Source organism: Rhamphochromis longiceps, linkage group LG22 (genome assembly GCF_057381845.1).
Source record: "Rhamphochromis longiceps isolate RC_006_pf linkage group LG22, R_longiceps_female_GT1.1, whole genome shotgun sequence".
NCBI lineage: Eukaryota > Metazoa > Chordata > Actinopteri > Cichliformes > Cichlidae > Rhamphochromis > Rhamphochromis longiceps.
This window is the reverse complement of record NC_140577.1, coordinates 19,438,486-19,465,833: the sequence shown is the minus strand read 5'-3', so window position 1 is coordinate 19,465,833 and position 27,348 is coordinate 19,438,486. Positions and strand designations below refer to the sequence as shown.

At 40.4% G+C, this 27,348-nt stretch overlaps 1 protein-coding gene across 1 annotated transcript in view; it reads right to left on the bottom strand.

Moving 5' to 3' along the window:
* gabbr2 (gamma-aminobutyric acid (GABA) B receptor, 2) overlaps positions 1 to 27,348 on the bottom strand; it is a 208,791-nt gene that overhangs the window by 36,328 nt on the left and 145,115 nt on the right. The window contains exons 9-13 of the mRNA XM_085396781.1: positions 25,512 to 25,592; positions 24,679 to 24,829; positions 22,636 to 22,768; positions 20,687 to 20,794; positions 16,076 to 16,198 (exon numbers count right to left, since the gene is read on the bottom strand). Of these exons, the coding sequence (XP_085252907.1) occupies positions 16,076 to 16,198; positions 20,687 to 20,794; positions 22,636 to 22,768; positions 24,679 to 24,829; positions 25,512 to 25,592 (596 nt within the window). The remainder of the gene's footprint in view (positions 1 to 16,075; positions 16,199 to 20,686; positions 20,795 to 22,635; positions 22,769 to 24,678; positions 24,830 to 25,511; positions 25,593 to 27,348) is intronic.

The following is a 27,348-nucleotide window of genomic DNA, read 5'->3' as shown; positions in this document are numbered from 1 at the left end:
CACATATCTTCAACTTCTTCTCCTCTAATGTCTCCATCTCATAATTCTAGCTGGTATAGACCTCTCACATTTTGGCTCCCGTGCCCCCTGTAGCTCTTCAGCCTTCTCTCTCTCTCCTCCAGCTCTGCCCTTGTCTCTTTTCACTCTCCCTTAAGTCCCCGGTCCCTCCTTCCCATTCCTACTATCTTCAGGTCTCTATACTGCTAGTGTCTGCAGCGTGCCAAAAGCTCAAGGTCTTGTGTAAAAGAACCTTTGCACTTAGTGGGATGTATTTGTATGCCTGGGCTATAATGCTGAGGCCGTGCTGGTAGTTTGTTCAAGCAGCACAGAAGTGCTCTCAGCTCCCCATCACTGGCAGACCTTGGTCGTCTTCTATATCTGACTTCTCTGCATACTGGTATATGTGTGCTTAGGTGTTAGTACATAAATTTGGAGGGTTGGCTGGGCCAGTGATTAACCTTTCTGTAATTGCCCCCTCCCCCTTACTGTGTCACTAAGTCTCTCAGTGGTGGCTCGTTGTCCTTGAGGTGAACCCAGCTCGGTCAAGGCAGTGCGGTGTCGCTGCAGTTTGTAACAGCTTGTGGCCTCGCATGAAAAGTAATTAGCGAAAGAATAAATCTCCAGTAGATCTCACCATAACATAGTTCACACCTCAAACACAGCTGTTACTTTAACTTATCAGAATTTAGATTATCATTTATTATTCATTCACATCAGCCCGCACCAAAGTCAGCAAAAGCACCACCTTGATTGAGGACCTGGGATGTATCAAAGAAAGAAAGCAATCCTCTTCCTGACTCAATCCCTGGCAGCAGTATTTTCAGCTTAGCCAAGGGCTGGGTTGCAAGCCAGCAAAGGTCACAGTGACTACTATTGGTCGGTCTTTCTATCCTGTCTCACGCTGTCTAGACAAAGAGTAGAGATTAGTAGCTATAAAGACCATAGTATTAGGTCACTGGAGATTGAAAAGGGTGTGAAAAAAACACACTACTTTTCTAAGCTTTATAACATCATTTTCTTTTTTGAGGGAAAACATTTCTTACAAGTAGTATCAGTTTAGCAGTGCAGGGTTAGTGGCAGGAAAGTAATTAGCATTTCTGCATCAAGCATACTGTTCAGTTTAGACTGGTAGCAAACTTGAGCTCAGTGGTAATCCTGGCAGAATAGCTGATCACAACATCAGACCACATCAGCTGATTACTCAGCTGATACCATTTTGCAAGCTGACAAGTCTTACATAGAGCAAGCTATTCAAAATGCTTTAGTGTGCCTACACTTAGTCCTTGTTTTTCTCTGCAAGCTGCTTTGCAACCCACCTCCAACCCACTATTGCAGTTTTCTTGCTGCTCTCTCCAACTCCCCAACTCCACGCCTACAAATGAAATTACTGGGAGGTCTCAGACCACAGCTGTCCAGATGATACACAATTACTGCTAATGGAAATAAAAATCAACTTTGAACTGTAGTGCTGATCAAAACAAAATGTTCTTAAAACTCATCAGACCACAAACAACAAATTTGTCATTAAACTAAGTGACAAAAACACACTGTTTGTTCTTTCTTTCCTGCCATTGTCTTCTCATATTTATTAAAGCTTGAATTCTACTGAAGTACCTCAGTCAGTCAGTCCACTTGTCTAGCTATGACAAATTTCAGGTAGCTTATTCCTCATAAAACAACTAAACAATAACAACTCAAATATTCCAATCTGATCAAGTAAAAGGATAGCCCCATGCACTCTTATTTGATCCCTGGCATATCTGCAAATTGTCTATGTTATTCCCTGTTCCCGTTTAATTTCTCTCTAGGTGTCCCTCATCATCACCTGACTGCTTCTGGGACCACAATCATCATCATCTTTGCTATCCTGACTATCATTACCATCATCATCATCATAATCATCATCATCATCGCCATCACAAAAAGTCACTGGCATCATCAAATGCTGCATCTCTATCTGGAGTTAATAACTAATCATAGCTGTGCCCCTGGCCAGATGAGATAGAGCTGCCTTTCCCTAATCTGTGAATGTGTGTGTGTGTGTGTGTGTGTGTGTGTGTGTGTGTGTGTGTGTGTGTGTGTGTGTGTGTGTGTGTGTGTGTGTGTGTGTGTGTTAGCCACCAAGCCTTAATGGAATCCTCAGGGCTGTGTATGAGCAGACGAGGAGCATTGATGAATGCGCCTGGTCATTGATAGGAGGTGTCTCTGGTATCAACGAAAGACAGAGGGAGGCAGGAAGATGGAAAGATGAGGGTAAGGCCAATTGTATGGATAGAAGAAATGTGAGAAGGGATAAGAGTCAAGGGAAAGAAAGAAACCCAGAAGAGTGCAAGAAACGGACAGCACAATATTGATAGAAATACGAGGGAGGGGAAGCTGCATATTACAGCTGAGTGTTTGCATAAGTGAGATTACAGTCAAGCATACTATTTCATACTAAAGCCTCAAAAACAGACGTAATCACTTCAACAGTGATATTTACAGGCACACACACATGCACAGAAGTACATACCCATATTATTTTGTATGCGTACATATGAGATTCATGCAAATTCAAATATGCAGACAGTATATCAACAACCAGTGTCCACACTACAGCGGTTAAAGCCGTAGCTGTAAGTGTGGAAACTCTTGACACCACTTTTCATTTAAAAGACTTCTAATTGGTCAATCGCATACCCCTCATGCTCAATCAGCTGTTGCCTAGCAACTGCAGTCCAGGGAGCAAGGAGAGAGAAGTCGAGAAAAAAAAAAAGGTTCGGGAAAAGAGTGAGAGGAGAGTAAAAGAGGTGCAGGTGACGGTGGAGGTCGGGGGTAATTCACTGTTTGTGCTTATTTTGCGAGAATGAAAGACAGCTACACGAGGAGGTGAGTGAAGAAAGGGAGGGACAGACAGAGAGAGGGAGAGAAATCACACAGCACATACAGATGGAGCAGAAAGCAAAAGGAAGCAAATGCTGCCAACGAATTCCATATTCGACAGATTCACTTGAACAGGCTCAGTCATGCACAACCACATGTCCAATTTACCAGCTAGAGTGTCAACAAATACTGCACCTGCGAAGCAGTCCTAAGAGTGCTCTCCCGCATGATTCAACGATAACGCTGTCAGCTTACACCTACAGTACACTGTTGTCCCTCACAAGACAAATACCACTGCATTGCCAAACCATAAAAAAAACATACTGGGCAAATAATCTTCACAAAATGATGAAATCCTGTGTAAACTACAACCTCTTTTGACTTGGCTAGATGTCCGGGTTCCCCTCTTCTTCCCCTCCCAAAACAGACTGAAGCAGAGAGGAAATAAATCAAAAACGCAGGAAACATGAAAATGCTTTCAAACTTCAAACAGCTTTATGCAGGGGTAAATCATAGAGGAGCTAACATATCTGACAAGACACGTGGAGCTAAATCAGCTTTAAATATAGAAACATGGAGGCGGAACTCCATTGATTTATTTATTTTTGAATATTCAGACATTCAGAAGGTACAGCGTGCACTCATAATCTTCTCATGATTTCCCATATGGAAAAGAAATAGTAAAAACATATATGATTTACTCATGAAAGTGGCCACTTTCTCATTACTTTCATATATTTTTTTAGTAAGTATACAAAACATACAAGTTTCATTATATAATTTTCCAAGGGATCTTATATGTGTTTTCACTCTTGTATGCTTTTCATACAAGTTTCACACAAGACAGATACAAACTTTATAAGATTTATATATATCTTTTCCATATGGGTTCAAGTGCAGCACAATATACTTTCATCAGCTGGCACAGTTTGATGGTTACGAAGAGAATAACTTAATCTCAATCTATCAGTGGTCTTTAATTTCTAATTGGCTTGCTCCAGTAGCTTTCTGGTCCATAAATCAATTAATTAACAGTTAACATTTAGACCACAGTTGCAAAATCGATGTCCCTTCACAAAACATTTGGCCCTAAAAACAAATTCAGCTTGAGTTTTCATTAGCACATAATGCAGCACTCTTTATATAGGTTGGGGCATGCGTCCTGTCCAGGTGGAGATTAGATTAAACTTGCTGCTGGCTGGGACATTCAAATACAGGCATAACTATAAATAGAAATAGGACGTCCCTCAGGGAAGACCTGTCACACAGTTACTTAGAGTACCACAAAATAACAGGCCAATGACAAAGGCACCATGTTGTGCCGGGACCTACAGCATGTACAGCAGAGTAGCTGCACAGTATGTGTAGAAATGGGTACACAGAAATGTGATCGTCAAAGAGTCACTTGCAACTGGGTCTTTTTCAACAGTTAACTATCCAGTTACTTAGAGGAGAGCACCTTGTCATTCATTCAAAACACTAATTTAACACAAGTAAAATATAACACAGCACACACAGTAACAACACCTTATTATACATGCAACAACACAGAGCTTGCCTATCTATTAGGCAAACTCTCAGATGCTCATGCAGCCATGCAAAGCACCAAGGAATGTGTGAGGTCTGTGTACCCTTCCCTTTTATTCTCTCCCTCATATCCTGCTTCCCTCTGGAGAGGGTCGATGAGAAGAGGCCTAGGTGGGTGGCGGTTATCCCTTAATGACCCGGTTTACTTTGAAAAAGCATTGATCTCAGCCAGAGCTTTAATGCTAACAAAGGAGAGTCAAAACCCATATTAGCACCACCTTGGCAATGCTGCTGCTGCGTGGATAATGCGGCAGATGATGTTCTCCTTCATTATGAGTGAAGACTTTGTGACTCTCATTGCTTGTCCTGTGATCACTCATTGGTAAATTCCTGTATAATTTACTTTTAAAAGAAATCCAACAAGCCAACCAGAGTGCAATAAATACAAAACAGGAGTTGATTTGGGCTCTAGCAATGCTTTGATAGTGAAAGGAGAGCATAGTGTCCTTCAGATGGCATTCACATAATCAACAGTTGACTGAAATGGATCAACTAAAACATCGATTTTTAAGATGTCTTAGTTGATTAAAATCGATTCTGGCTTGGATAACGTGATATCGGTTCATTAAAATCCTGAATCGATTTTTTAATATAAATTTATTTTGCCCGAAAAGCCAGAATCTCAGGTTAAACCTCACAAAATTTCAACAACCACCAAACAGTAAATGAGAGCAGGTACACGGATTCTGCACAAAGACGTAAACACAAAGCGCGGACCCGCCGACGGATCAGAATCAGTGAGATGTCACCTTTCTTACCGGATGGCACGGACTGGCTGATTCTGATGTTTCGGCGGGTCCCCGCTTTGTGTATACGTATTTTTTTTTGCGCTAGATTCTGAAGCTGCAGGTTTTATCTCTCTCCAACCAAAATTCACTGAACCAGCAGCAAAAGAAGCAGCAAACTACACTTCACATTTGATAAACATTGTCATGAATTCCCTCTTACTTTTACTGTTTTGCTTCCACCCAGGGGCGCATCTAGAGAAACTTTCTTAGGGTGGCATGAGGGTGGCAAAGAAATCAAATGGGGGTGGCAAAATCAAAGCCTTTATTCCCCCCCAAACACGTTTTTCATATAAATATAGTCTATAACTTAATTATTGTCTGTAGCTGACATGATTACACACTTTAGTTACATAAAACATGTGAGTTTTGATTTTATGTACTGTATAGCCTGTATAATAAATAAATATGTAACCCAATAAGTGTAAAATCCAGAAAGCTACACAACATGGGGCGGTTCATTTACAAACACAAGTCTAACTCCAAAAAACAGTCTCACACTGTTTTTTGGAGTTTATACATGCTTCGTCTCCAGGGCCCACTGTATATATTTATATCTAAACATATATAAATAAAACCACGTTTGTTTACATTAGTAATTTTTTTTGTGCATAATTTTATATTGTTGTTAATAATAAATTAATTAAAGCAACAAAGCAACCTGAAGAGCCCGTTGGGAGCCGAAAGAGCCGGTTCTCTAAAAAGAGCCGAAAATCCCATCACTATTGTTTACAGCGCTGTCGGCCGCTGCTTTTTTCCTTTTACTTACTTCCGAAAAGAAAGCCTCATTTCTGTTGTTCAATAGGCTACTGAACAAATTTAAACTTTTTAAAACTATGCAAAATTGCAAAACGCTTAGCTGTGTCTCTAATAAAACCTCTGTAACTTTGCTCTGCTTCCCTTCAGCAGCATCAGGTAATGTTCATATGTTGATTAAGGGTTTTCTTTCGTTTTTGATCTACTGCAGAACATTTTTATAAAATCCCAGGCCGGGAAAATCACCTTCATGTTTTTCTGTGTTTTATCCTCAGCTACTTTGACACAAAGGCATCTGCTGTAATGCTCACACCTTTGATAAAGTCTCGCAAGTGTCAGCTTTCTTTTTATAGATATAAAAATATGGAAATGTACTGATGCATGATCTGAATTATAATATTTCTGACTGTCTAAGGCAAAATTTCCCTGATTCACATCGAATCGAATCAAACCGAATTGAATTGAATCGAATCTTCGGGACCTTGTGAATCGGAATTGAATCGATTTTAGAAATCAGTGATGATACCCAGCCCTAGTAATTAGTTCTGAGTCCATTTTGGAAAATAGTAGAAAACAACCGGTGCTCGATGGAAGATACAGTCATGTGAAAAAGGAAACTTTTGCAGGACTCCATGCATGTGAAAAACTAAGTTCCTTACTGCTACCAAAGGAATCCAGACGGTAAGTAGCATCTAGGTACCAGTAATAAAATGCACTTGATAAACTGATCATTAAGCTATAGCACATCTATAAATTATTAATATAAATATAATATAATATTTAATAATTTTCTCTAAAAAGAACATGGCAGCATGGAGTAAGCTTGTAGAGTTGCATCTGAAAAAAAAGAAACCTACTTTGGACAGTAGTCCAAAGTAGGTTTGGAGACGATTGGTCACACTGCACAAAACCACATTTGTCAAAAACCAAACACAGCATATCAGCACAAAAATTTCATAAAACTGTCAGCATGGTGGCGGAGGGGTGATGATTTTCGCTTGTTTTGCAGCCACAGGAACGGAGCACCTTGCAGTCACTGAGTCAACCATGAACTCCTCTGCTTATCAAACTACTCTACAGTCAAATGTAAGGCCATCTATCAAGTAGCCAAAGCTTGGCCAAAACTGAATCGTCTAACATGACAAAGAAGTACAGCAGCAAATCTACACCACAATGAATGCATGCAGGTTGTTACGATGGACCAGTCAAGGTCCAGCCCTCAACCTAAATGAAATGCTGTTGCGGGACCTGAACTGAAGCAATGTTGAAAGAAGAGGGGGCCAAAATTCCTCCACAATAATGTGAGACTAATAAAGTTATATAGAAAATGATTAATTCAAGTTATTGTTGCTAAAGGTTGCTTTAAAAGCTACTGAATCACTGGGAGTTGTATTTAGTTTTTCACAGGACTGCAGAAGCATGTTAGACCAAGAGGATCAAACACATTTTAGTTCATGGCCCCATAAAGTTCAATTTGACCTCAAGTGGGCAAGACAAGTAAAAACACTGGATAAAAGCTGACAAGACATGAAAAAAAATCTAAAACCATAAGCCTAAAGCCTATTTCCCCCAAATTCACAGTCTGTCATATATTCTACAATTTACAGAGCCTAACAGAAAGTCATAAAGTATTCACATGTGCATGAGTATTTTACATATATAGTTACAAAAAAAACCTTGTCTAAATCTAAAAATACTATAATCTTTCCTTATGTTACAAATTCCTGTGCAAAACTATCCAGTGGGCTGAATTTGACCCTTTGAACCAGCTGCTAGTTTAACACCTCTGACTTAACTGTCAGAGTAGAAGCCACACACACCACTAGCGAAACAGAAACATGACCTTTGCCCACATAAATCTAAAATGTTTCTGTTTAGTCTTGGCAGCTTTTCTTAGATCAATGAGCACCCACGAGGAAGAGGTTTCTAAAACAATCGTCTGACCACAACAGTGTGATGGATCTGAAATTTTTGACACAACTAAAAGCTGATTTTATTAATGAGGTCACATAACCCACAGGCTGCTCCGACTACAGAATCAGAGTTTAGAGAGAATACATTTATACATATAAATGTAACACCCATGTAAGGTGCAAAAAAAGGGTGACCAATAACAATAAAAACTCAAATAGCCTCAGTGACCTTGACACACAGATTCCCACTGGAGTAGTACACGCGTTCTCTGACTCAAGGAAATTTGCTGGCACATGTCTCACTCCCTCTGGCCACACTCGCTACTTTCCCCAACTCGGCCCATCGGCACCAAATCCTGACCGGAATTGGGCCAGATGTTGATCCCTCCCTTTGAAGAGGTGGAATTGAGAAACTACACAGAAGATGGTGAACTGAGAGTAGAAAAAAGGAAAAGAAACACCAGAATCAAATGAGACAGAGAAAAGGGGGTGATGAAGAGAGGTAAAAAAAAATTGAGGATGGGGGAAAAAAAAAAAGAGTGGTTCAGTCCAGCCTGAGTTTCATCCACTGGCACTGCTGTCAGAAAGCACTTTTTTTCATCCCCTGCTTTTTTTAGCACACTCCCAAAGGGTAATAGCTGGACAAATAAAGAAAAGCAGAAGAGGGGTAGAGGATAGGCTGGGAGTCATGGAATAAATAAGGAGGTTTGGCAAACAGAACAGGGGCTGGTGACATGATTCTGATGGTTAAATGTCTAACATAGGTAGAAGGCAATTCAAAAAGTAAACAATATAAGCGCATGGTGATGAAAAAACAACATGAAATGAAATGTGGGGACTGAATGTGAGAAAACCTTATACCTGTGGGTGCAGGAGAGTGTGTGCGAGTGTGTTCGTTAAGTCTGTGTCTGAATCTGGATATAAACACATTAAGTATTAACCTCTCTACTTGATATTCATATGAATGAATAATTTAATGCAATTTACTATCACATGGGGGTGATGGATGCAACATGCCACATTAATACAGCATATGCAGTCAAATGCAACGGAGCGAAATAATGGGGACAAATGTCAAGAATGAAGAGTGAAATGATTCAGCAGGACAAGTGGCAGGCAGTAGCAATGCAAACAGCACAGCAAAAACTGCCAGGACTGCTTTGCAGAGTGACTCTAAAGTGTGGAGTCACATTGATAGCAGGTGCCTGCTGTCAGACTGGTCTGATGTCATTATTAATAGAAATTACAACAGATGCAAAAACTGGCCTTCTTATTTGTTGCCCACAGTGTGACTGTTGTCTGCGGTTACCTTTCCTCTCTTTTATTTAGAAATGATGTTAACAAAAATGTTTTTTTTCTCCATCTTTTAAAAATAGCATTTTTAAGTATTACAAGAACAGATGGCATTTTACAGCCTCCCGCCAAGAGAAATGGCTGTGTAATCTGAGTAATTGCCTTACTTAAGATGTATTTTCATAGCACAACTTTTTTTTTTAAACAGCGCTCAAATGCATTTATGTTTGGGGCAAATAATGAAGACCATAGCAGCGTCCTTTAGCCTCTGGTCAGATTAGTTATGCATCTTAACCCTCGCCGCTTTTGTCTGAGCCTGGCAGTGAAGACCCTGTCTCGATTTCCATTGCTGATAATGGGGGCTCCCATTCAAGCTAATCAGCATCATATCATCGCTGCATAAAGATGAATATTTCCACATTAAATGCTAGTGGTGAGTCATACTTTGCTTGCTCCTCCGATGATATGATACTGGGACCAGGTGAGTGCATTGACAAAGCACCGGGATTAAATTCCCTCCACCCCCCTTTCTCTCCTCGTCTTGCTGCATACAGGTGGGGCAGCAGAGGCAGAGAAGCAGAGGTAAACTCTCAGAGATCTTCTGGAAGAAAATCCGCATGCATGAATATGTATGTGTTGATAAATCTGTTCTGCTTCGATCAGCCATTGACGATCTATCAGCCTTGGGCATGTATTTCTGTGTGGATGCTTAAAGTTTTCCCAGCATGCGTTGTCATGCTGAGACGGGTGCCTCAACCCATTATTTTTGTCTCGTGAATCAACAGTGCCGCTCTCTGCGTTATGGATGTCAGGAACCATGGCCGTTGCCATGGCGATGCCACACTGCAATATTCTTTTGTAGCTCTCCTGCCCGCTGATGCTTGCAGCAGCTTCCAGGCTGCAAAAAAAATAAATAAAAAAAATACACGACAGAGGAGGGAGGAGAAGAAAGAGAGGAGAGGAGAGGAGAGTAGAGGGGGTCTGCGGCAGGATTCACCAGAATGCTAATCATCCTTTCTTGACAGTTTGTCCTTCATTATGCGGGGGGGACAATACCCTGGATCCACAAGAGTGGATATGAATGCATCCGTAAACACACAGGCACTCATACAAAAACACATCTGCGTATGACTTGCCACATTCCACACGTGTGTACACTGACACTACAGCATGTGTCAGTACTGCAGGGCTTAATTTCTAGCAGCCAGCAGCTGCTGAAACATCCATGCCATTAAGGAATGGACAATTATTAACGAGCCACAGAAGGGATTTTAATTGCTCACTGCAGCCCAACAATTCCATCAGCATTCCCAGGATATTTGGGGGAGCGGTCAGAACGATTCCTGCTTTCTGTACATTAAGTTTAAGAGGGAGGGCTGTAATTATCATCTTAGTCCATCTACATTCCACTTTGTTTTGTTTTGTGCTTTTCTATATTCAGCATGTGAGTCTTTATTTCATAGTATAGTATATAGTAAAAGCAGAGGAAAATTTCTTATAGTATCAAGGTCAAAAGTCATTTTTTGGGAGAGCACCATCATCCATGTAGTGCAATTAAAACTACAGGCTTGAAGTGGAGCCATAAAATATGACTGGGGGGTGTGAGGTTACTCTCCTCCCATTTGAAAGACTTAAAGACTTAACTCCCCGCACGATCTTTGGCTCTTCTTTACTTTTATTTGGGAGGGTATTAAATCAGTGATGTTTTATGAAGTGTTCCACAAGGATCTATTGTCAGCCTCTTTAGTTTCATCTTCTTGTTAATGCTAATAAAGGATGCAAAGGGGAATGGCCCAGTTTTGTGAATGGTAGCTCATTAAGCTTAGCTTGCTAGATTCAGCAGTGGGATTAACCCTGCGGAACTGAATTTTTCCAAGTTGCCCATGTACATCGCAAGCCCAATCATTTCATCCAAAATCTGCGATAGCCACTGACTTTGGCCACACACTCTCTTTGACTGTGTCTATTAAATTAAAGAAAGAAAAAGAAAAACTGAATACGCTTGTTGTTTAGCAAAGACACCCTCCGGTGAAGTGGTACAAACAGCAAAACTGGCAAACTAGGTAGCACCGTGACAGTTCAATAACACTGCACTGACATACAATGTATCCTTGGATACAGCAGGTGGGTACAGCTTAGCGAACCCAAGGTCAACTTCAATTCTCCACAGAGGTGAAACGTGAGGGGGTGTAGGGGAGTTTCTGACAAAGACAGAGCGAGAAAGAGAGAGGGAATGAAAAAAAAGAAAACGAAAAAGAATGTTGGCCAAGCATGATGCGGTAGTTCACAGGAAACTGGGTAACTAATAGTCCTTCTCTTTGAGCAATTTACTATTAGTGAGTCAGTCACTGGCTCCTGAGCTCCATGGAGACCGTTTACCACGGTCCTATTCCCCATCCCCTCAAACAGTCAGACTTAATCTACCTTTCAGATCAGAAACAACACACACAAACAAACACACACACGCGTATGCACACACACTGGACTACAACTGCAGGAGATAATGTAATAGTACTGGGGAGAAAATGAAATATGATGGGATCACTCTGTATTGTTTATTATGATCTTCTTTTTAATTGTCTTTCATTTTCATTGGATACTAGTAGATCACAACACCAACTGTTCCAACACCTCACTGAACCCAGTGGAAACGCTGAGTTATTTATTGCAGTGCTTATGCCATTATGTACATGGCTTAAAACCCTTCTGCCTCTGTTTATAAAGCAATATTCTCTGTTAGTTTTGCTTTAAAATTATTGTTACAACCACAGCTGTTGATGAGTTATCGTTATCTCCTAACCTCTCTTTGCTTCTTGTCTACTTTCAGTTTATTTGGGTTGCCTTCTGGTTTGTGGTCCCACGTGGCAGGCCTGGAGGCCCAGGGTGCAGATGGGCTCCAGGCTGTCTCTTCCCTCAGCTGAGCCCCAAGGGTCCACTGGTGCCGGTGTTTGAAATCTGGCAGGCAAGGCAGGTTTGTGGACCCTATGCCTCAGCCCAGGCATGCAGATTCATAACCTCAGGGGAAATGCAGACTCCAGCACTCAGTGGTTTATATATATTCACAACCCTCCACTGGCCAGGACATAAAGTCTGAGACTACTCCATAAGGAGTCAGCTGCCCATGCTGATAACATTCACAAATACTAAGCAAGGCTTTGTTTTCCTCTTTCAGCAGGCTTAAATATATAAGTGGCTATATAACACAAAAGAAATACAGCTTTCTCTAGAGTTGTGTAAATACCTTTCATTGTAGATCAGAAGTAGTCAAATAATACTGCCAATATAATACTGCCAATATAATTTACATGTTTTCATCAGGGTTCGCAAACTGGAATCTTTTTATCCAGGACTCAGAGAGAGAGAGGCTCTCTGACCTGCTACTCTTTGATAAGCGCTATTTATCACTTCACAAGATTTTCATCTAATTGAAGAAAGTCAAAATTGGGTGCAAGGTACCTTTCCACCCCCACAGGACCTTGGCAACAAGCTGGCAAACAAGAAGAAAATCTATTCAGGATGATCAAAAGAAGTCTCCAACAACAGACCCAGATTTTCACCGCACCAGACTTCTGGCAACCTCTGTTTAGCAGCAGGGTCAATGAGTATGCAGCTAATGCTGTCAGTTTCTGAGGATTCCTAGGGTGCAGTTAGCCATCTTGTGGCCTGCATACAGAACTCTGTGGAACTCTTTGCTCATTAGGTGAAATGTCATCTTCGTACTAGCCGTAATCTCCTGTTTGTAATTTGAAAGAAGCAACAGTAAAGTAAATGTAATCGCGCTGTTCCACTGAGTTTTTAGCCAACACATAAAGAGAATAATACACTGTAGCATTAATGGAAAGCAGATTGTTTTTAAATAGTGTTTTCAATTCAACATACCTGGGACCTGTAGTACTACGCAGGTTCAGAATATCTAGGATATCTTTCTGCCATCTGAGTTCACTTAAGCTAACAATAGCAGTCACCTACTGTATGTGATGGTGGTGATAAACTCAATAATTCAAAACAGAGCTTCACAATCTATCTATGACGATGGTTGGTGGTATGTTTTAGGAAGACTGTGGAAGTTAATCAAGCAATAATATTAGGACAAAATTAATAACCCAACTTCAGTTGTTCCTTTGAATTAACAGGGTATGTTGTTTGAAAGCCTTATTCCTTCAGCTGCAGCCTGGAGAACCTCGTGCAAATTGTTAGTGCAAAGTGTTTATACCCAACATTCTGTGCACGGAATGTTCATGCGAAATGTTCGTACCCGAATGTTCGGGCAGAATGTTCGTACGTGCGGAATGTTTGTACCCAAAATTCTGTTCACGGAATGTTTGGGCGGAATGTTCATACCCAACATTCTGTGCACAGAATGTTTGTGCGGAATGTTCGTGCAAAGTGCTTGTGCCCAACGTTCTGTGGGCGGAATGTTCAGGCAGAATGGTCGTCCCCATTATTCTTTTCACAGAATGTTCATTCGGAATGTTCGTGCAGAATGTCCGCGCAAAATGTTTTTGCCCAAAATTCTGTGCACGGAATGTTCGGGCAGAATGTTCGTACGTGCGGAATGTTCGTACCCAATATTCTGTACACGGAATGTTCGTGCAGAATGTTCGTACCCAACATTCTGTGCACGGAATGTTCGGGCAGAATGTTCGTACGTGCGGAATGTTCGTACCCAATATTCTGTACACGGAATGTTCGTGCAGAATGTTCGTACCCAACATTCTGTGGACGGAATGTTCGCGTGGAATGTTCGTACCCAACATTCTGTGCACGGAATGTTCGGGCAGAATGTTCGTACGTGCGGAATGTTCGTACCCAACATTCTGTACACGGAATGTTCATGCAGAATGTTCGTACCCAACATTCTGTGGACGGAATATTCGTGCGAAATGTTCGTGCCAAGTCTTTGTCCCCAACATTCTGTGCATGGAATGTTCGTGCGAAGTGTTTGTGGCCAACATTCTGTGCACGGAATGTTCGGGCAGAATGTTCGTACGTGCGGAATGTTCGTACCCAACATTCTGTACACGGAATGTTCATGCAGAATGTTCGTACCCAACATTCTGTGGACGGAATGTTCGCGAGGAATGTTCGTACCCAACATTCTGTGCACAGAATGTTTGGGCAGAATGTTCGTGCGAAGTGTTTGTGGCCAAAATTCTGTGAGAGTATGTTCGTGCGGAGTGTTCGTACCCAACATTCTGTGCACGGAATGTTTGTGCAGAATGTTCATACGCAACATTCTGTGCACAGAATGCTCAGGCGGAATGTTCGTGCAAAGTGTTTTTGCCCAACATTCTGTGCACGGAATATTCGGGCAGAATGTTCGTACGTGCGGAATGTTCGTACCCAACATTCTGTACATGGAATGTTCGTGCAAAGTGTCTGTGGCCAAAATTCTGTGCTAGTATGTTCATGGGAAATGTTCTTACCCAAAATTCTGTACACGGAATGTTCGGGCGGAGTGTTCGTACCCAACAATCTGTGCACGGAATGTTTGTGCTGAATGTTCGTGCAAAGTGTTTTTGCCCAACATTCTGTGCATGGAATATTTGTGCGGAATGTTTGTACCCAACATTCTGTTCGCGGAATGTTCAAGCAGAATGTTCGTACCTAACATTCTGTGCACAGAATGTTTGGGCAGAATGTTCGTGTGGAATGTTAGTGCAAAGTCCTTGTTCGCAACATTCTGTGCTTGGAATATTCATGTGAAGTGTTTGTGCCCAACATTCTGTGCCAGTATGTTCATATCCATATCCAGTTAAGCAGAAAAAACAAATCTTCACTTGAAATTTCTTGCCTGGCTACAGTTTTTGAGTGAAGAGTTGTTCTTTAATACACTCAGATTATAAAAACTACAACTGGATTATGGATTTGAAGTATCCCTTGGCCTAACATATTCCATCATCTTATGTATCTGATAATTTGATTAGGTTAACAGACTTGGTTAAACCAGTGAATTTTGTAATCATCTATATGTTATTGATTTATCATCTATTTTGAGACTATCTGCATCGATATTTGCAGATATTCTCAAAAACAACAACAACATGCACAGCTTGAAGTGTCCCTGGCTGAAGTTTCATGTGGAGCAAAGTGAGCAGATGTACTCAAACAATTAGCTTTCCTAAACCACAGCTGCTGTATACTTCATTAATAAATCACTATTATAGCCAGATCCTTTCGCCAGTGGGTCCTCACTGCACCAGTGATAAAAAAAAGGGCACTCCTACTGACTTCAGGCAGTATGCTCAACACAGAAATATGAAATAAAAAATAAATCACCCAATTCAACCAAAGCGACTAATACCTCTGAGTATAGAAATATTCACTTGCCTTGCTAATGTGTGGATTCCCTTAATATCACTGATAGTTATGTGCTAATATGCTATGCCTAACTGAAAACACACTTCACACATCATCAACCTCTAATGCCAGAGCTACAGCATGTTCAATTGAGCCAATTGCGCGCAAAGCTAGACTAATCCTGCACCAATCTCAGAGAATCTCAGTCTCTTTACAGTCACAGTATACTGTAGCAGTTTTAATTTCTGCTCCCTGCCATGCCAACTCTCCAGCGAAGATGAAACGATGCCAAGTGCCTCTTTTCCAGTTGAGCTTGCCAAAGTCTCCCATTCAAGCTGGCAAATGTCCGGCCACGGGATGGGCACAGGAGGCAGCAATGGCTAACATCCTGACCCAAAAATAACAGGCACAACAAAGATGCTCGTGCAGGAGCCTATAGCAGACATTTTGTTTGGTTAAACTCAAAACACTCAGGCATTTTTAGCAAGACTTTATGTCACCAAGACTCCCCACCAGCTAAGGTAAGCTTCATTACCAAAATCGCTGCAAGTGACCACAAGTTTAGACAAGATGACTGACCTCCAGGCTGTATTCCTCCACAGTCCTCCTAAGTGGGTCCACAATCTGCCAGCAGATGAGGATGCATAAGTCGATTAGCAGCATCCCGCCAACGATAATCAACAGCTTCTGGTCCTTTATGATCTGAAGAGGGAAGAGAAAATTAGGTGCTTTTATTAGCTAAATAGCCCACACCTGCTAATGTTATATGATAATGCAAGTATCTGTAGTGTCATTTCAGACAGCATTTCTTATTGACCACACTAATTATGTGAAGTGAGTTATTCACATCCCATCTGAGGTCCTAGACCCCTGCTGTTTTCATTTTAACCATCTAATCAGGGTCTGGTAATAATGTATTTAACTGCAAATGACCACCTGCTGGGATCGGAATCCAGCCAGGCCTGTGAGTCCAAAAGACCAAGGCCTGGTTCAACATTCGATAAAGACACGTAGCGTATTTAGCAGACTGTAATCATCCCGGGGGTGTAAACCACGAGTTGACATTCAGTTGTGTCAATACTATGCCACCAACAAGCAACAGTTTTGTTACCTTGTGGTGAGAGAATGTGGAAAAGATCCACCAAACAAGAGCCACTGCAACCACAAAAGCTCCTCTTTTGTACCCTGAACTTTAGAGGGATGAAAGCTGTGACCTGTTTGTGATCTTTATTTATAATAGCGTTTGACTGTCTGGAACCGCAGATCAAAGGAAAGGTCAGGGGACGCAGGCTGGGCTGTGTTTGGTGAGTATCACATAGCCCAGATGCAACTCAGCAGTGTTGTGCAGGTCTCCACCCATAAGTGGGCCCAGGATGAGATAAATAATGGGACTGTGTTTTTTGATCTGCCATCTTTTGATGCAGTGCTTTTGAGCAGATGTATGTCGGCAAGGCAAAACAAGGTATGTGCTCTGTTATTGTTTATCACATTGCTTCGGGCCATTTAGGACAACATGAAGAAGAAAATCAACATATATTACATATACTGATTAAAATTCTATAAATCTAACAAGTAATTAGACATGTTATATTTCTGAGAAATGTACTCTACCCTACACCATCTGCTAAACTGTGATATGTTACTCTGCCAAGGCATTAATTAATCTAAATTACCTGAAGTGTTGTCTGTTTTCTTTCCACCAGTCACACCAGTAAGGCTCCAGTGTGGCTGTAGTTACTAATTTGAGGAAAAAGCCCAAATAATTTAGAGCCACCACAGAGCTATGTTCTTAAAATGATCCTTTTTGTTGATTTTTCAGGATGATTTTTATGTTGCATCCACATCTGCATTGTGTTGTGATGTGTGAAAATCTGTCTACAGGTAGATGTATATATAAACATACATTTCATTACTGAAAACTGCCTCTGTGGCACTTCCATGACTGTATCCTGCTTGGTTCGGTACTTTCTTGGCAAAAGATTTCTAAAGACAGACAGATTTTCTTTTCTCCCTCTACATGAATTGTGAGTCCATGGTACTGGGGACATAGATGGTTGCTTCTTTTATTTTTTTAAAGTCATGTTTAGAGTACCAACATCTGACAGCACTGGTAGTTATCATGACATTATCCATGCGATCTACCTCAGTAACACTACAGTAAAGAGAGGGCTGTCTTTGCAACTAGGAAAAACTGGAGGTTACCTTGGTGATTACATTGCATTTTTTCTCATTTGGCAACTGGTTGCAAGTAGCTGTGGTAACCAAAGGTTGAGTGTGCAACACCTTCAGTCCCTGGGTGTCAGCTTTTGATTAAAGGTGATAGCACATATCGCATGTTGGGAGGCAACCTGTGACTCAGATGGACTGGCAGAGGTTACAAATAACTGCTGTACAAATGCAGATAGTCGACAAAAGCAGCATAGTCAACTCAACACAACTAGTTGAGGTGCTAGTTGGTTATATTCTTATTGTACTCTTAGAAAAAGGCAGGTCTGCTAGGTGCCTATACCATTTTGCCATCCTGCAGCAACTGTGTCAGTATTTGTGGAGGAATTATTGAATTTCTGTTCAATATTGAGAAATCTACAAGGTCTACAATGGACTCTGAACAGAAGTAGTAAATGTGAATTTCTTTGTCTGTAAACTGCAACAAATTTGCAGTTTTCATCGATTTGTCACAGTTAATTGCTGCATTTTCAGAAACAGATTGCATGTAACCACCTTGAGCTCATTTAATCACAAGCAGACTGATTCTTTGTTATTGCTGTTTCATCACCATCTTAAAACACCAAATTTGCTTTGAAGATTTGCCAACTGATTCCAAGTGGACGCAGGACCAGTCTCTGTCCATGCAGCAGTCACTTCAAAGGCATCAAGACTCCAAGCCAATTACACATGGCCACAATACTTTTGCTTGTGCCGCAGTCTCCAATCATTGTTTTAGCGACTGTAGGACATTTTGCCTCAGAGCTAATTCAAATTTACAGGGTTACTGATATGATTGATATGAGACCCTGAAAGTCAATGAATTACTTAAAAACTATCAATAATTTCAGATACAGAGATGAGATTTGGTTAGGACCAAATAAATCACAGTCTACACTTATCTACACGTCAGACTTGAGGAGCTGATCATGCACAGAGTCACAGTTTTACAGTTAAAATATTTGTTGCATGACTTCCATCCTCCATTTTTGCTTTTTCTTGACACCACTGTTTTCCCATTGTTATTAAATTAAGAAAACAATATTTGCAGCAGTGATTTTGTGCATTGTATCTTTCATGTATGTTTATCAGTTAGGAAGCAATCCATCTAATCCCTGAAATAATGATCAAAATGTGGAAGCAGTAAAAACAACATGTTTAATCTCTACTTTTAGGTTTTAAATCACACACTTATGTGTGTGTGGCTCGTACACAGGGGGACTTTTGTGAGCACATACTGTATGCTTATCTGTGTTTATGTGTTTGGAATAATAGGACATTGATTGGCTCTCCTCTCTCTGCATCGTCTGTGGCACTGAGCTTTTAAAGAAGTGAACAAGTGCCAGCTACAGCCCACCAAGTGGAACCTTTATTGAGCTCACCCTTGATTTACAATCCCTGCTCTCCTACAGAGAAAAAAAAAGATGAAGGGGAGGATAGGGGAAGAAGTGAGGGATGCAGTTCCAATCCCACAGTTTGAAGAAAAGATGTGTTTGTCCCTCCCCTGACAGCAGTTGGCAGACATTTCAGGACACCACCAGCAACTATCACTCTAGTGAAGCCAAAGCCCCTGCACTCAATCAGTGTGGGTGAAGTGGGATGTGTGTCTGTCCTGCTCACACAAACCCAGGCCTTGAACCATCAGAAAACACACCCTGAGGGCCTGAATACTACTTCTGGAGAAACATTTGTTATGTCTCTGTTAGCAAGGGAAAGAGGATGAGAGGATGGGAACGGAGCAAAACAATTGGCTGTGAAAGGTCAGAGAGGAAAAAACTCTTTTGTTTTCATTAAATGATCACTTTGAAAAAGACAGTGAATTACAGAAATGTAAAAGGCCGGGACCAAAGTCACACATTACAAAAAATGATTACAAATGTGTTGTGACTGAACTGCAGTGGAAACTCAATCTAAACTGGGCCTCAGTTCTTGGATTCTCTTTATCTTAATCTATCATTTGCCCTCTTTTCTCGGCGCCCCCTTTTCTTTTCATAGAGTCCAACCTACTTTTTTTTTTGCCATTTGGGCCATGTTGTTTGTCTTGTCCCTTTCTCTGCCACGCTTTGCCTTTCCCCTTCTGTCTCTCCCTTCTGCCACTATTTCCCTGCATCCCTCCAAACTCTTCCACTCTTCGATCCTTCCTCTTTCCTCCTTCTCTTCCTGCTTTCTCTCTGGCAGGCCACCCACACGTCCTCCAATATGCAAGAGGGTGAGAGAAAGGGAGAGAGAAACAGAGGGGAGAGCGAGGTCTATAAATACAAAAAGGCCAAGCAGAGTTGCAACACTTGGTGAGCTCGACACCGCTTTTATATAACTGGGCCAGCAAAGCAGATTGTGTTAGATGTTTAAAAAGCCATTTGTATTTCTAGATCCTTTTTCTCACAGAGAAGATTCTAAAAGCAGGTGCCATGGGGCTGCCAGTCTTTCAGTTTGTAAAAAGCACGAGTAGCACTGATGCACTGAATACAATCACCCACACACCAGCGATGGGGTTATAAAAGGCATGCGAAGCCTCCTGGAAAAGACTGTCATGTGCCAACAGATACGACTGTGGTTGTATCAACCGCCAGTTATGCCATCCAACAGATGTAGGTAATGTCATGAAAAATATAAGGTTAAAAACCTCGAGAAAGCATATGGCCGTTTAAGTGGAAAGCTGCAGATTTGTTTGATATAAACAAATTTGAATATAAATGAAAAATCAAACCACGTTTTTAAGGAGGAGGAATCATTACTGCAAATCTATGAAGCAGGAGTGTGTGGGCCATGTTTCAATCACATCAGAAAAATGAGAAGATATAGACTGGATGGAGTGGTGAGGAGTACTTCCCTGCCTTTTGTCTTGTGGTAACTGGGATAGGCACCAGACCACCCTACAACCCTAAGGTGGATAACCAGCTAAAGCGATTAAGAAAATGGATTAGGTTAGACCCACTGAGTTACCTTTATAAAAATATTTCAAAAAATCATAATATTTTTCAATACCTTCTTCTTCATCTTCACATTTTTGAAGATGGCGTGTACCCTCCAGGTCTTGGCAAACATGGCTCCGAAAGCTGTTGTGTATCCAACAATGAGGATCCACGTCCGAACCTATCAGAACAACAGTGAGACATGAAATTGTGTCATGTCATAAACTGGTGATCAAGGCTGGAAACAACATCTGATCTGACAGCTATTTGCATTTTTCTCCAGAAGTTCATTCAAAGTAGCATTATGAAGCATTCTAAAAATAAGGTGCTGTCAGATTTATTTCCCATCTCTGAAGCTCTGGGAGAACATCCTGGACTATGAAGCTGTCACACTCCTGAGCGCATTTCAATTTTAATGAAAAACAAAATGTAGATCTCTTACTTCCACGGCACAAATGGCACCGCTGATGTGTTTTTAAAGCTTCAAGTGCAACTATAACTGAGAAAATCCTAAATCCACAGAGACCCTGTGTGCGCGATTTCATGTTTTGTATTTGATTACTGTATACGGTACATATTTTCTTTTTACCTGTGTATCTGTGTACAAGCTCTCTATATCTGCATACACATATGAGAAAGCAACAAAATGTGGCACAGCGGTAAAGAAAAGAAGAAGACAGCGAAAAAACAATTACGCCATTTGTTCTCAAAGCAACCAGCAGATATTGATCGGTAGCAGTGAATGGATAAACCTCTGTGCTCCTCTGCTGCAGCACCCGAAGTCTGAAGTGACAAACTCTGTTGTGGCTCTGCAGCAGAGCTTGAACCAGGTGACAGAAGTTCAAGACGTGCTCTGCCTAACACCTCTTTGGTACACATGTGCATATTTGTGTCTCTATATCTGAACAGGGTGGGTGTCTCAGTGGAAACCAGTTATCACTGTAATCAAAACTCTTTAATTAATCCAGTATCTACACAGTCACACAGTAATGCTACCTGAGGGGAGATACTTAATATGCAGCATGCTTACAAAAGGCCTGCAGAGAGAGATTCTGTTAGTTTTCACACAGTCACATGTGAATACGATTCATCTTTTGGTAGTGCTTTCCATTCTTTAGAAACCGTTATATGACATAAGATTCTGGGGATGAGAAGTGACCCAGCAAAGACTTCTGTCTGGCCCACTGAAGGTGTAGGAGGACATCAATTCCGGTTTATTAATTGTATTTTCCTACGTTTTACCGTTTTTCCTACAGATAAAGCCCATTCATACTACACCAAAATAACTAAGCACCTGATAAACAATTACATGATAGAAAAGTTTTTCACTATATACTATTTTTTTTAAAATCCATAGTAAAACAAAAAGAATAAATAAAATAAAATAAATTCTGTAAAATAACAAAAACTTTGTTTTATTATTATACGGCAGTCAGAGAGCTACAAGAACTTTTTGCAAATTTAAGCCCAAACAGTCACGCTGACAGCTGTCTTTCATTTACTGCAGCAGCATTTTGTTATCATGCAGAAACACTGCGATGATAAATCTTATTTTAAAATATCTGAGGTATTCAATAAAAAGTTAAATTCCTTTACACTGACAGCAAGGAGAGTTTCACGTAATATCAAAGTGGGCTGTATGAGTTTGACATTACTGACATAAGATGAGAGCAAACATGGCCAGAAGAGAATTTCATATTTGTATACACATATTCAGATAAGATGTGTACACTGTTTATAATAAAGGTTTCGCCTCCTCTGGACACGATTGAGTCCATTTCTTTTTTAAAAACCAATCAACTTGAACCAACGAGTGCTCACAGAATATGTTTGGTTAATATGCTGATAAATTGATTTAAAACAAAGACATAAAGCTTGCATCTCTTTTTTGACTAATAAAATATACTTTGGTGGTGTGGCAGTGGATGGGTAGTTTTTTCTCCTTTTTAATTGAGGCAAATTTTAAATTTTTGCCTTTATTCATTATTTTATTTATAGGAGAACACTCTTAAGAGGACTCACGGTGCAGAGGGTCTCAAACTCTTTGTCAGAAACAAAACCTCCGTCCAGACCAAACAGGAAGATAGATGCATAGGAGAGCATGCCTCCCAGGATGATCAGGTTATTCATGTAGGGACTGGACATCTTGATTAATCTGAAAAGAAAAGAATAAAGGATTAGAGGAGATTCAAATGATGATAGAGTAGAGTTTAATCTTATACAAAGTGAGAGCTGCTAAATAATAGTATTTCTCCAGAAATAGTTAATCATTATGCTCATGCTTCATCATTTTTTGATTTCAATACTAGAGATGGACCGATCTGATATTACGTATCGGTATTGGCCCGATACTGACCTAAATTACTGGATCGGATATCGGAGAGAAATAAATAATGTAATCCGATCCGAAGTATCACAAAATCACCTCACAAAACGCGCTACTTGGCGTAACCCAGCTCGGCGCATCGGAGCAGTATGTGTCACGTGATAGAGCGGCTGTTGTCTGCGAGACCTGTCGGCGGTCTGTTGGAGCATTTGGAGCGTCGCTACATGCTTCCTAACCGCGGCATTTCATCTCGGCGAAAACTATCCCAGAGAAGTAAAACAAGTGTGTAAGTTCATCCCTGAATGTTTGCATAGTATTTCCACGTTAAGCTTAACAACTGATATATGGAGCCACAGCTGGACTGGCCATCGGAGTTCCATATTGAGGTGAAAAGGAAGCGATTTGTCCCGTACTTCAGCTAGAATTAAAAAATGGACACAAAGCTGGAGTTATTCTGTCTTTTCTGCGCAGTTGCATCTACTTCTCTCATTCTCTCCTTCCTCTCCTGTTATTACTTCAAACATGAAACTGATCAATGATCAGCTGATCGGCTTTTCTGCCGCAAGTCCCGTCTTTCTTGTTTGTTTATCGCCCACTTTGCGCTAGAAAGAGGAGACCAGCGGCTAAACAACAGCAGCGCATTTAAGCTTGATCAGCTGTTGTTAGAATGTATTTAATATTACTTTCTAGTATCAGCTGATGTTTGCTGGAGCCACAGCTGTAAAAAGTGCTGGTCATGATATCGGTTTGGTTATCTGGTGAGAGGGAAACATGAAGATGAAACCAGGAGATGTCCTTACTGAATCATCAGAGCTGAACAGGTGATGGAGAAACAGGTTTACCTTATAGGTGACATGAATGGGTTGAAGGGAAGTTATGAATTGTTTCTGAGAAATAACACCAGGATCCTTTTCTAAGTAGCTGACAGCTGGTAACTGTGCAGGGGCGGATCTAGCAAAGTTTTGTGGGGGGCCAAGTAGGGCATTAACAGGGAAAGGGGGGCACAAAGAAATACTTTTCTTTGTTATGTGATTTAAAAACTTTGAATAAATAATTATCTGAATCTTACAACAAAAGTGGTCATCTGATTACATGTATAGAAATCCATTATTGTATATAGTAACTAATAAGTCTAATATACACCCTAGTAAGCTATAGTACTTTTTCCTTTGGGAAGGTACCATCTGTGCAATCTGCAATTCTGTTGAAGAAAGATGTTGAATCTATTTAAATATTGTAGAAAAATAATTGATTTTATACTTGCATTAAATTAAAGTTGATTAATTCGATTAAGGGCTGGGGGTGGTTCCCTAATATTTTTGGTGGGAGTTGGCAACCCTATTAGTTAGTTTATCAGATTGATCAGTGTTGTTGAACTATAAAATGTTTTGGGTGGAGTGTATTGTTTTGCATACAGGTATAACAGAATAGCTTCAGTCTCTTGTTTTTTAAAACTTATACAAAATGCACAAGATATTTATAAAAAACAGTTTTATTGATTACAAAATACGCTATATCGGATTCATATCGGTATCGGCAGATATCCAAATTTATGATATCGGAATCGGTATCGGACATTAAAAAGTGGTATCGTGCCATCTCTTTTCAATACCATTCAGTCTCCTCAGATTCTTCTACCACTACTTCTCTCTTCCTACTAGTCCATAATTTACCTTCTTCCTTCCACTCTACATTGAAAAATTTCACCTTTGCTGGCTAGTTGTACAACTTGTGCTGACCTGTGATTCCGATTCTTGATGTTGAAGAACAGGAAGGCCCCGGCCATGAGCATGCCCAGTATGGTGATGGTGGACAGGATGCTGTAGAGCGGCACGTTGATGTGGCGCCTCTGCAGACGCACAAACGTCCGATCCTTCGGTGGCTCTACACCTACAAGAAAGAAGGTTTGTGATACAAGGAAAAGAGTTATTTTATCATACTAAAGCATAAAATAAAACTGTCTTAACTTCAGTTCTTCCAATGAATAGTGATGCTGCAGTAGCACCGGTTATTTTTAGAGATAATTTCCTGGTCCCCCAGTTTCCACTAGTTAAGTGTCTCTATGATAATGGCTCTTAGGATGCTGCACTTTCTTTTCCCCTTTTTTTTGCTGTATTTTTCTATCTCCAGTATGCCAATCGATCGTAATAGCATCATCTTACATATTTCCACTTACTGTGGTCAGCGATGTGGAAACAAGCTTTTTAGAAGCTACAGTCTTAGACTTTCTGTATGTGGAGAAAGGCTCAGAAAATGGCTTTGAGCATCGCACAAATTACAAAGTATGTCAACACAGGGAAACATGGGAGGGGTTGAAGAAAAATGTACTGGTAAATAATTTAGCTGTGAGAGAACAGTTTAGGGAGGTGAGTTCCTTCACTGAGTGGTGGTGTTGTCTGAGTGGGTCTGTATATTTATGTTAGTTGGAAGGAGTTTGGGTTCAAGAGCATAAGTGAGCATAAAAGGAGCTGCTAAGTTTTTAGTCTTTACTGAAACATCCTGGTTAAAAAAAAATTGGAATAATCAACAGATTTTCTTTAGTGAGTTTTAGATTCCTCACACAGCCACATACCTTGGAACCTGATGGAGTTGTTGATGAGGTCCAGCACATCAGCAATTGCATTGTATTCACCGACTTTCACTTCCTGTCCCTCTGTTGAAACAGAAAAAAAGCACAGATATGTAGGCATCAACATAAATATATGTAAATAAACTCTCCAAGCATCATATAAAAATGCATACAGTTAAACCCAGTTTTGAAAGCTTGCAGCTCTATCTGACACTGACACTGCAGGTTCACAATGACAGTACGCTAATGTTCAGCAAGTAATTTTACTCATGTTAACAGTCTTAGTTTAGCTTGACAATGTGCTAAGGCTTTCTATTTAGCACTGTAAAATTTACAGCTGAGACTGATAAGAGAACTAATAATTGCTCAGGAAACCAAAACATTACATGGCCCAATGATGGTGCAAAAGTAAAGGAGACATTCACTCAAATGCAAAGACCACGAATGGAAAATGAATGTCTGTGTTAAATACATCTGCGTTCCATCTAGAAGTAGTAGAGACATTTCACTAGAAACCCTTAATTTCATTCTCACTGTTTTGGTCTAATAAAAGTCACCTGGAGGTCAAAGTCACTGAGGCTCTGTGGGAATCTTTTCATTATTTTTTGTTTCGTTCCAATACATCAAGTAGATGTTCAGATATCACAGCAATTCATCCATGACCTTCTGACTAACTCAGCAGGCAAACTGGCATCACCATCCCTCCAGACATATTGTTAGTATGACATTAACTCCTTTGTCCCACACGCCATCAGACTGTTTAACTCCTCTCTGGAGGGGAGAGGGAGGGGAAACAGGAGGACAAAGGAGGGGGGAACAACTAAGCTGTAGTGCCTCTGCACCTCACTGTACAATACCTTGTGCAATACTTTTTGTAAATAGTCAACAGTGCAATAGACTCAATACTTGAAATGTGCAATTCACTTGTATTTTTATTTTTTATTCCTATTTATTCTATTTATCCCCTTTGTATATTTTATTTATATTTGTCTCTGTATTTATATATGTGTGTGTGTGTGTGTGTGTGTGTGTGTGTGTGTGTGTGTGTGTGTGTGTGTGTGTGTGTGTGTGTATATATATATATAACAGTTCTGTAACTGTAACTTTGGTCGTTGCTGTGCTTTTTTTGGAAGTCGAATTTCCCAGAGGAACCCACCCGAGGGATTAATAAAGTTCTATCTTATCTTATCTTATCTTATCTTAATTGGTTAGATCAATTAATGTGTAATCATTCAGGTAGTCATGTTAAAATCCATCAGAACTGTGTTTTGGTGAGTTTTACTTTTGTTTGATGTTTGACCTTTACTGTGCCAAATGATTTATTCTTCAGTTCCGGAAACTTGGCACCAATGTGAAATGCCACTTTTTTGGGCAGTTATTGTGGAGCATTAGTTAAAGTCACTGTAATTTCAATGGTCAGCAGAACATAAAAACTGCATGCCTTTGCTGCTGCAGACACACTTTTCAATTCAGCATTCTTTGAGAGTCATGTCTCCGTGTCTTTGATTTATTGTGCCTGAAAGAAGAAGCAGTAGTGTGGAAGGCCTGCTTCAACAGACAACTTCAGTGAAGTCTGATATGGAAACTTGAATCTTGCTTTGTACATACACTGAGAATCCAGTAGCTAAAGTTAGCTGAATGCAGTGACACATATCAGTTTTCATTCATCTACAGAGGTAGGACGACATTTCATTTTTTAAATCGGACTCATTTATGAACAAAAAAAGAGACAAATTATTAGTGCAAGTAGGATATTTTATAGATCTTTGCAGACGTCTGGATGGGTTCTTTAATTATAAGAAGCACCATGCTGGGTTTATAAAATGTTGGACCAAGTGTT